We start from the raw sequence: 12,028 nt of genomic DNA, 5'->3' as shown, positions 1-12,028 counted from the left end.
ACGGGCCTGGAATACTTTTCGTCGATATCCCACACTTTCAAACCGCGTCGCTTTCCAACGGGCCAGTGCACATGATAGGTGGGTAAGACGTCAAAGCCAGAAGGAATCTTGGATTAAGTTCACCACTAGCATATCTTCTACCACCAGTTCCAAGATCATACGGGACAGGATTCGAAAGGTTAATGAACACTACAATTCTGTCCCCCTCTTGATCTTACTCTCTGACGGTCAGGAGGTGGCTGATGTCCGGAGCATCGCTGATACTCTAAATGAAAGCTTTTGCCAGGTATCTAGCAATTCTGCTTGTTCCTCCACCTTCTTGGCCATCAAGACTCGGGCAGAGCGTTCACCTCTTTCCTTTCGAACTGACTGTTTCCTTTACTATAATTGTCCCTTTACACTGGTGGAACTGAAAATGGCCCTTCAGCAGTCTGCCAGTACATCTGTTGGACCTGATGATGTTCATTATGACATGCTACACCATCTATCACCTGCTTCTCTTGATGTCCTTCTGATTGTCTTTAACCGAACCTGGCAGGAGAATGTTTTTCCTGATGCCTAGTGCCAGGCTATTATTTTACCTTTCTCTAAGCCAGGGAAAGATCCCAAGATTCCTTCAAACTATTGTCCAACTGCTTTGACGAGCTGTTTCTGTAAGACCTTAGAAAGGATGGTTAATGCTCGTCTTGTTTGGTTCCTCAAATCACACAACCTCCTCTCGCCCACCCAGTGTGGGTTCCGACGACAGCACTCCACCACAGACCACCTAATTCGTCTTGAAACATCAATCAGAGAAGCCTTTCTCAAACGGCAACATCTTGTATCAATATTCTTTGACATTGAGAAGGCTTATAACACAACATGGAGGTATGGCGTTTTGCGAGACCTCCATACATATGGGTTACATGTCCATTTACCCATGTTTATTAAAAAATTTTTAATGGACAGGAGATTCCAAGTTTGTGTGGGTTCGACACTTTCCTGTTCTTTTGTACAGGAACTTGGAGTCCCTCAAGGCTGTGTTTTGAGTGTCACACTCTTCAGTATACGCCATCACTGAACAACTCCCTCTCACTATTGCGAATGGGTTGTATGTCAACGACTTTCACATCTCATGTCAGTCGTCAAGCATGAGATATATTGAGTGGCAACTACAAACTGCTCTCAATCGTGGACTATGGTGAACGGCTTTAATTTCTCTCTCTCTAAAACCGCATGCATGCACTTTTGCCGCCAACGGGGTATTCACCCTGATCCTATACTTCATATCGGTGAAGTTTCGCTGCCAGTGGTCCCTAAGACCAAGTTGTTGGGGCTTATCTTTGACCATAAGCTGACCTTTAAACCACACTTAAAGCAGCTTCGGGATCAAATGCACAAGAGCACTGAACATCCTCCGTGTTCTCTTTTCTACCAGTTGGGGAGCAGATCGATGTTCAATATTAAAGGTATATCGTGCTCTTATTCGATCAAAACTCGATTATGGATCAATGGTCTATGGCTCTGCCAGACCCTCGGCCTTAAAGATGCTGGACCCCATTCGTCACCAAGGACTTCGACTCTGCACTGGGGCTTTCTGTACCTCTCCAGTTCAAAGCTTATACGTTGAATCTCATGAACCTTCTCTGAACCTTTGCCGTTTGCAACTATCTTTACAATATTCTTCGAAACTTTGTTCCTTAACAAAGCATCCTCACCTGGGGATGTGTTTTCCTTCCTCGGTGGGCCGTACTTTTTCAGAACAGACGATCTGCCATTGCTCCGTTTGGCCTTCGCATCCGGGCACAATTGGATGAATTGGGTCTGTCCTTGGATAACATTGCAGATTCCACAGGTCAGCTCATCCCACCATGGCTTATTACAGCCCCCAAATGTGACCTTTCTTTCAGTCATCTGAAAAAGGCAGATACTCCAGATTGGAAGTACCGTCTTTTATTTCATGAACATCTTTCAAACAATCATTCCGTTCCCATTTATACAGATGGTTCCAAATCAGGTAATTCAGTGGGCTCTGCTATGGTTTGCTGCGGTTCGGTAGTTACGGTAGAATCCCCTCTACAGCTTCTGTGTTCACTGCTGAACTGTATGCCATATCTCTTGCCCTGGATCATATTGCAGCTGAGCAGTACTCCAACTGCACTATTTATACTGACTCGCTTAGTTCTATACAGGCCCTGGAATCGCTACACATTGGCTCACACCCTGTTCTCGCTGATATTCAAAACCGACTGGCCCATTTCTCATTAACTGCTACTTCTATCCAGTTTTTCTGGATACCAGGCCATGTTGGTATTCGCGGGAATGAGCTTGCTGACACGGCAGCTAAATCTATCTGCTTCGGCACTATCATCACTGTGCCTATTCCTTACATGGACCATGGTCTTGTATTCAAGGCTCGGCTCCGTGCCAGCTGGCAGTCCACTTGGAGTGAGCAACATGACAACAAGCTTTTTCAAATAAAACCCTATATTGGGCTTTGGCCATCTAGCTTCCGTAAAATTTGGAAGGAGGAAGTCGTTCTAACTAGACTACGCATTGGTCACAGTTTTTTAACTCATCGTTTTATTTTATCTTGAACTGATGCACCAATGTGTAGTTTGTGTAACACTCAAATCACTATCAGCCACATTTTACTTTCTTGCCATCGTTACAATTCTCAACGACGGCAATATTTTGAACATGTTTTTTCCCAGGGTTTATCAGTAACATTGGACAGTGTTATTGGTGATGGTGACACTGTCCACCTTGATAAAGTTTTTAGTTTTTTAATGGCCATTAATCTTTTTAATCTCATTTAAGTGTTGCATATTTATTCATTACACCTTTTTAATTGTGGTTCCTTTATTACAGTTTCATTCTCTATAATTCAATTTGACATTGGAAAATGGCCAGAACATTAAATAACTTGACACCAGGACTGGAAAGGCCAACTTCAGGTGACTAACGCTGCTGTTTGAACTATCCGTTTGAACTACTCGTTAGTCGTCCTGGCGAGTTGTTATTACACTCTTGCTGCATGTCATTTAACACTTTTACTACTTTACCTTTAAGTACTAGCCATAATGACACATAACCCGGAACCAGTACTGGAAAGACCAACTTCAGGTGACTGACGGTGATTTTTATACTTACCTGTTAGTCTTCCTGGCGGGTTATGATCATTACCATTCTGCTACAGGAAGCCCTTTACAACTTTGTAGTTGTTATTACACTTTTGCTGCATGTCATTTAACACTTTTATTACTTTACCTTTTAGTACTGGCCATAATGAAACATAACCCGGAACCAGGACTGGAAAGACCAACTTCAGGTGACTGTTGGTGGTTCTTCTACTTACCTGTTAGTCTTCCTGGTGGGTTATGATCATTACCATTCTGCTACAGGAAGTCCTTTACAACTTTGTAGACTGGATGTCAACATTGGTTTTACGCCAATTTCTGTTTTAATTGCTGTTTTGTTTTTACCTTCATTTACTTTTACAAATTTTACTCCATTTACTTTTACCTTTTTACTGGACATTTGGCTACTCATTATTACGATTTTGCTATGTGTCTTTTAAAACTTCTGTTATTTTACATTTTGATAATGGCTGCTATGACACATAACCCGGAACCAGGACTGGAAAGGCCATCTTCATTGACTGCCGGTCTTCTTGAACTTACCTGTTAGTCTTCCTGGCGGGTTATGCTCATTACTATTTTGCTAGAGTAAGTACTTTACAACTTCTTTTACTTTGCTTTCTCTCTTAACATAGTAGACAAGGTGTCAACATTGGTTTTATACTTTGTCTGTTTTTCAATGATGTTTTGTTTTACCTTCATTTCCTTTTCCGTATTTTACTACATTTACTTTATTTTTACCTTTTTACCGGACGTTTGGCGCAGATAGCCTAGCTGCTTTGTGCCATAAAACACTAAATCAAATCAAATCAAACCTTTGAAGAAAAATATATAAAGTATTGTAAACATGTGAATTCTACATATAACTGAGCTGCAAAACATGAATATTTAACTCTCTCATAAGAAGAGAGTAATGGGAGTGGGTCACCTGTCCACCTACAAGATATATGGTGAATATGCTATGTAAATTGTAAATTCTGATTAAAAAGTTAGCACACAAGACAAAGAATAGTGAACTATTTTAAAGTACTTGAGTTTTGAATCTTGTGTGAAAACCATCACAAAATTTATATTCCACTCATGGACCATGGTCCCTGGTTTACTGAAGGTAAACTACATCTTCGTTCATCTTACATTGCCAATTTTGGATATTTTATTGTGAAATCCTCCATCAACACATTTCTTATATTAATGACCAAAATATTTTAATTAATTCAATTGGTGGAGCCACGTTACTTGGCCTTGTAGACACTAACTTTACTGCCATAGTCTGTAAAATACTTTATTCATATTGGGACTTATGACCTAAAACAACATAGAATAATGGCTTAGTTGCTTTAATAACCTACAAACCTTACTAGTACATATTTTTGTTCACTGTACTAACCTTCATTTTTGTTTCTCTAGCATCATCTACTGTGAAGTCAGTAGATACTGATTTACTTTTATGACAACAGACCTATGATACTAACTCTTTAAACCAGAAAACAGACAAATTTAATGGTTTTTCACACAACCTCTACCAACATACCTCACACTAATACCTTCTTTACAACACCAACTTAAAACTTCAAAACAAGATATATTTTTTGGTAGAGAATGGTTTACATCTTTCCTTCAAAGAAATTACTTCTCTGTCCTGTAACTTCTGATTCTTTATCACTAGCTATAGTTTCCCTTTGATTCAATCCAAAGAGCATATATCTGTATACCACACATTTGATACTTCCATGCCCCATTTCTATCATTGTGTCTCTGAGAACTAGATATGTCCATTCTTCTAAGTGTCACATTTATGTGGAAATTATGGCTTCCATTCCTGTTTCTAAAAACTTCTCCCTACACTCTGAACCTAACACATAACCCAAGAATCCTACCATTTTCAGAAACTCTGATACAATTGTAAGTCATGTTTCTACACTTACAAAGCCCTTTTCCCTTTCTCCTAAATTCAGTAGTTATGGAGAGTTTAAGGCTTTCACTTCTGTTCCAAGCAACCAGCTAGCAACCCCTAATTTTGATGATCTTCCAAACTCTACAACATCTGAGGCTTTTCTTTTTCTATACACAGAATCTTTTACAACCTTTGAAGGAAATTATCACCTACCCAACAACTTTTGACAACACCCTAAACCTGATGACCTTCTAAACCTAACAGACCCTAAACCTGTAATTAAGGTTATTATTAGCATTATTTGTAATTTGAAATCAAGCTTTTGTTGGTAAATAATCATCCATACACATCATTCATTACCACTATAAAAGTTGATCCATCTTGAATTTCAAAATGTGTGTGTGTTCTATCTCACAATATCCTATTTATGTAAGATAATGTCCTTTCAGCTTATTTTAATCTATTCTCATTAATATAAACACTTCTTCCAACATAGGTACATGCACCATTCCAATGTGCTAGGATAGTAATTACAGGATAAAACTATACTTAAATCTCTTAATTTGAATTCACCAATCACCATATAAACTGAAGACAAACTGTTTTGTTTGCAAAATAAATTGCAGTTTATAAGTGCCTGCCATTAATAGTTCTAACAGGTTGCCTATATTAATTTACAATGTGAAATTATAGAACACAGTTCTCAATATTCAACACAAATGTGTCACTTGTTGAAATTATATGAATTGTGTCTTATGCTATGTATAATGTATAAATAAACAGTTCTCATGAAACCAAATGTTGTCTTGAGCTTACTGAAGCTAATATTGTCATTTTTTATCCCTTATGCACATAGAAATCACAAAACTGATTGAAAAAAACAAACAAACAAACAAACAAAACTTAACAGTAAATGAAAATCAGAATCAGTTGTTCAATGACTTACTATTCCACAGGCTCGACAATGATGTTTTCTTTTTAGGGAAAAAGTGCTGAACTGGCTACCACACACCATACAGTGACTTACTGAATCCTGTTTGATGAAGATTGGTGCTTGACTTCCCAGTTCCATGACATCTGGTGACTAATTATTCAAACAAAGTACAATATTAACAACTAAAACTTGGAGCTTCCGAAAGATATTTTGTAAATCAAGCACACCAATTATCATACCTTCACTTAGCTTAGTAGCATGCAAGTTTCAACTAGAATTATAAATTTCATTATATTAATCAATGTTTAATGTCCTATAAATGTATGTTTTAATGGCATAAGAATTTGATTATATATTTATATGCCATTTTGAGTTTCAAAACGTGTGTGTGTCATATTTCACAGTGTCATGTTTAAATAAGATATTGCCCTCTAAGTTAAATTTAAATAAACCTTGATACTATGTTTATTTCATTAAAAATACAGTTACTATTTTTTTTAGACAAATAAATTAAGTGAATTATTGGTACATGTTTAATTCAGTAACTGAAAAATATTATGCTTATTTAAGTGAAGATCAAAAGTTTCATTTAAGCAATCCATGAAAAAGTGTGTGTGTGTGTGTGTGTGTGTGTATGCATTGAAACATACATATTAGAAAAAACTCTTGAGTACAGTTATGCTCCCTGGTGGCACAGCAGTACCTTTGTAAACTTAATACACTAGAAACCATGTTTCAATACCTATGGTGGGCAGATCATAGATAGCCCTTTGTGTAGCTTTGTACTTAAGTATAAACAAGTAAACAAATAGCACAGTTACTTTTTCTTCATTCTAAAATTTGCATTGTATTTGATGAATAACTGCACTCCTGATATTTTAACACTAACTACATGTTTTGTATGGTTTATTTGTTTATTGTTAAGCATAAAGCTATACAAGTGACTACCTGTTCTGTGCTCACTGCAATTATCACAACCTAGTTTTAAGCAGTGTGAGCCCTCAGAGCTATCACTAAGCCACTGAAAAGAGTTTTGTATAGAAACAAAACACAAACATAAAATTGGTCTGGAAAGAGTACTAATTTCAAATTGAAACAAAAACTGTCATATAAACAATTTATAGTAATTGTATAAATGGTGAATAATAAATAAAAAAAATTAATAAAATTACAAGCACTCCTTTTCATTACACTCAAACAGAACTATCATTTTGGAACTTTGCACTGAACATATATTTTATATGTTGTATGATAAACTTGTTAATTGCTGCAGAAAATTTAACCTATTTTATTTTATTCAACTATGATATCTAATATTGAATAAATGGTTTATATTAATATATTGATGAGCATATACAAAGAAATTAGTTGCATCTGAGGATTTACACATATTTGCACTTTGTGAAGCAATATATTGTTAAAATGAAAGTTTCATAAAACTTGTAAACATTATTCAACCCTCAATTATCTAACAATAAATTATTCAGAACCTACAAAAAATAAATCAATGTTACTTTTGAAACTTAAATTAACAAGCAGTAGTACAAACAGTTACAACTTTAACTGTCCTACTTTCTGGTTGCTTAAACAGTACAGTTGGTTGAACATTTATGCTGAAGTATCTATTAACTTAATATTAGAGTAAACTCCCAAATGTACTATTGAAACACTATAGAGCTCTTTCTAACCTACTATTGAAAATTTCCAGTGAATGTTCCACAAATTTTGGAAGTTAGTATAAACCTTCCTAATGCATTATTGGAAAAATGCAGTAAATGTCAGTGTAACATCTTATAACGTACTGCATAGAAATTGTGGTGAAGGATACAGTAACTTATTAATATTAGAGTAACTTATCCCAATGTACTATTGAGAAATTACAGTGAAGTATCTATGAAACTATGAATGGTAGCATAACTTTTCCTAATGCACTGTTGAAAAATTGCAGTGAAAATTATAACATGTGAATGTTAGTATAACGTTTACCAATTTACTCTTGAAAAACATAGTAGTAAACAAACTATAAGCTTATAAATTTTGTGTACCTCTTCTCAAAGTATATTTGAAAAAAACTATAACAAAGATACCACAAAGTTGGAAGTTATTTCATCTTTTTCAAATGTACTTTTGAGAAATTACAGTGAAAGATTTGTGAAACTACAAATGTTAGTATAATTCTTCCCAATATGTTGATGAAAAAACATAGTAAAGGATTTATAAAATTGTGAATACTGTGGTAACTTCTCAATTTAGTGTTGAAAAATTGTAGTGAGTTATTGATGAGCTTGACAGTGTTCGTGTAATTCATCTGAACATGCTGTTGACAAACTGTAATAAAGGATCTACAAACCTGTAAATGTTAGAGTAACTCTTCTCAATACAGTGTGAAGTAACTGCACTGACAAATAATAAATTTATTATTCCAGCCATCTCAGCATCATCACATGAGCCTTCCTTTATCATTCCTAAAGGGTTCTAACCCTATCTTACCATTTTGTTTACCCTTTCTCTATATAAAGAAATCCTTACTGTTAAGTTTTAAATTTTCAACCAAGTTTTTTTCATATATTCATTTCGACGTCCAAATTTCCTGTTTGACCACTTTTTTATCTTATACAATCTTCCAAATCTGTTATAATACCAGAATATTTAATCTTTTTTTAAATTTGTAATGCTTTTCTTAATTTTATACTTTTATACTCTTTGTAAACCAACTTAATTTTTTGCTTGTAGCCACCCTTTTCTTCCTATAAGGAATATATATATCTTTAAAAAATTTCTATTATTCCACATAACACAACAACCCAATTCATAGATAATTCTTGTTGCATACCTTCAAAATTTGCTTTTCTAAAAATTTGTAACCAAAATATCATTATTTCTTATTGCCATATGCAGCAAAACATTGAATCTAATAAAGCAATGGTCATTTACACCCAGATGTTCTCCAGTTTCCACCCTCTCAATCATTTCTATGAATCTGTGAATGTTAGTGTATCGCTTCCCAAAGTACTTTTGAAGACCTTCAGTGAAGAAACCAAGAACTATGGAACATTAACATAACTCTTTCCAGTGTGTTGTAGAAAAACTACAGTAAAGGATATATGAACATGTGCATGTTGGAGTAACTCTTCTATTGATAAAGGTTTTGTCCAACATCTACAGTTAAGGATCTATTTAATTCTGAACGTTACTGTAACTCTTTGCAATTGATTTTTGAAAAACATCAGTGAGGATTCAATGAACTACTGAATGTTAGTGTAATTTTTCTCAGTGTGCTTTTGAAATATTGCAATGGAGGATTTATGAGCCTATGAATGTTAGAGTGATTTTTGAATTTAGTAATGAAATTCTGCAGTGAAGAATATAGGAGTTCTTGTGAATATTAGTGTAACTCTTTCAAATTGCTAATGTATCATTAAAAAGGTTCAGTAAATGAAATTATTATGTGCATGGTAGTGTAAGTCTTCCAAATTTAATGTTTAAAACTTGAATATAAAGAACTCTGAATCTACAAATGTTAGTGTATCTATTCTCAATGTGCCCTTGAAGACACAGAGTGAAGAATCCAAGAATTATGGAATGGTGACATTCTCTTTCCAATGTACTGTTGAAGAAGTAGAGTGAAATATCTATGAACCTGTGAATGTTATAGTAATGGTTCTCAATATATTGTAGTACAACTCCAGCAAAGAAAACCAAGAAAATGTACTGTAAAAAAGTGAAATGAAGGATCTATGAACCTTTGAATGTTAGTATAACTCTTCAACATTTCTAATAGTTTTTAGAAAATTGCAGTGAAGGATCCAAGAACCTACAAATTTTAATATGTGAATGTGAGTGTTACCTTCCAATACACTGTTGAGAAACTGCAGTGAAGGAATCATGCACATGAGAATGTCAATATAACTCTTCCTAATGTAATGTTGAACAATTGCAGTGAAGGATCAGTAAATATGTGAATGCTAGTGTAGTTCTTTCCAGTTTACTGTTGAAAAACTGCACTGACAGTCCAATGAACCTTTGTATTTGTGTAAATTTTCCTAATATTCTGTTGAAAAACAGCAATGAAAAACTTCAAACATGTAAATATTAGTTTAACTCTTGTCAACATACTGTTGGTAAAACCTCTGGGAAGACTCTATATATAGTTGTGAATGTTAATGCACTGTTGAAAAACTCCACTGAATAATTTTTGAACTTGTGCAGGTTTGGATATCTTTTCCAAATTTGCAATGTGCTATAAAAACTGGAGTGAACCTATCACTGTAAGTGTAACTTTACCTAATGTAGTGTTGAAAAATAGCAGAGAAAAGTTTATGAATATTAGAATAACTCTTCTCAATTTACTGTTGAAAACCTGTAGGTAAGAATCTATGAACTTAAGAATGTTAGTGTAACTCTTCCATTTACTGAAGGATTTGCAAATTTAAAAGTGTTACTGTGGCTCTTCCCAATTCGCTGTTGGAAAACTTCAGTGAAGATCCCAAGATCTTGTGAATGCTAGTTTAACTATTCCAAACTGATAGCCCATCAGTAGGATATCAGTAAACCTAAGGATTTACCATGCTAAAATTTGTAGTTTGGTTTCTTATGGTCGACCCAACAGATAGTCAAAAGTGACTTTCCTCTCAAAAACACAAATTAAGATCTTAATCCACTGTTAAAAAACAGCAATGAAGCATCCATGAACCTATCATTACTAGTGCATCATTTCCTAATGTGTTGTTGAACCTGTGAATGTTATAGTATTTTTTATCTTAGTAGTGTTAAAAAATTGCAGAGATATTACAAGAACTTGTGAATGTTAGTGTAATTTTTCCTAAAATTCTATTCAAAACCTGTAGTGAAAGATCTAGAAGCTAGTAAATGTTAATGCAACTATTCTACTTTTACTGCTGAGAAACTAAACTGGAGGATCTATGAACTTTTGAATGTCAGAGTAATTCTTCTCAATTGAAAATAATGTTAAGAATCTGCAGTGAAGAATCAGTAACCTTATGAATGTTATAGTAGGTCTTTCCAATTTACTGTTGAACCTTTGAATGTTAGTACAATTCATACCACCATAATGTTTAAATTCTGTATATGAGGATCCATGCAGCTCTGAATTTTAGTGTGTCTCTTCTTAAAAAATTGCACTGAAAAATCACAAACCTCTAAGCGTTAGCTTATTTCTTCTAATGCACTCATAAAAATATGCAGTGGTGAAACCATGAATTTTAATTTTTTAGTGCTAGTGTAAGTCTTCCTAATGTGCTGTTAAAAAGTTGCTGTGAAGAATCAGTAAATTTGTGAATGTTAATGTAACTCTTTTCAATATATTATTGAGAAACTGCAGTGAACCATTCATGAAAGTTCATAATATGTATGTAATTTCTATCTAGTGAAACAATATGTTGTACAGTACCCTTTTTTGGTTATCAATAATACTTTTAAACATCTTATTTTAAAAGGTTTCAAATGTGCTTAAATACTTTGAATTTTTTTAAAGTATGAAAAATGTAACAAAAAATTACCTTTAATGATTATTTAGAATACAAAATTTCCGGTTGAATTGTAATATTTCAAAGTTTTAATATCAAAAACATTTTTATATTTATGAAACAGATTTCCTTAATTACCCAAGTGTTAAATTATAAATTATATAATCTGTGTTGAAGTATAATTTCTGCAGTGAAAACAATTTTATGGGCAAAAATAATGTATTTTTATCTACTCTTTAAAGCAAAAAAAAATCTAAACTTTAAATATGAATTAGTCCAGAAAACCTGTAGCATTGAACAGCTGATATATAGATAAAGAGGTTACTGTATTTGAATAATCATAAAAATAAAGCAGAATGGATTGAATTGTGTTGTATCACTTCAGTGGAAAAAATACAGTGTGTAATAATAAATGTTAAGAAACAAATTATATGTGCAGTGAACATACAAAAACTATCAGCCCCTTCCAAAAGATAGTGAGACTATTAAATGAATGTTAAAAAAGTGTAAAATTTCAAGTTACTTGGATGTAAGTGCAAACACTCAGTAAGGCCACATATAAGTTTGCTTATACTCCAACAGCAAAATCAGCTTT

At 34.0% G+C, this 12,028-nt stretch overlaps 1 protein-coding gene across 8 annotated transcripts in view; it reads right to left on the bottom strand.

Annotated features, from left to right (window-relative positions):
* LOC143222177 (FYVE, RhoGEF and PH domain-containing protein 1-like) overlaps positions 1-12,028 on the bottom strand; it is a 101,001-nt gene that overhangs the window by 10,979 nt on the left and 77,994 nt on the right. For all 8 annotated transcript variants that reach the window (XR_013012055.1, XM_076448251.1, XM_076448256.1 and 5 more), the window contains one exon: positions 5,960-6,097. Coding sequence is in view for 7 of the 8 variants with exons in the window: in XM_076448251.1 (XP_076304366.1) it covers positions 5,960-6,097 (138 nt within the window). In the remaining variant the exon portion in view is untranslated. The remainder of the gene's footprint in view (positions 1-5,959; positions 6,098-12,028) is intronic.

This window comes from Tachypleus tridentatus, chromosome 8 (genome assembly GCF_004210375.1).
Source record: "Tachypleus tridentatus isolate NWPU-2018 chromosome 8, ASM421037v1, whole genome shotgun sequence".
In the NCBI taxonomy this organism is placed as follows: domain Eukaryota; kingdom Metazoa; phylum Arthropoda; class Merostomata; order Xiphosura; family Limulidae; genus Tachypleus; species Tachypleus tridentatus.
Note: the sequence above shows the minus strand (reverse complement) of the source record. Positions and strands in the feature narration are given on the sequence as shown.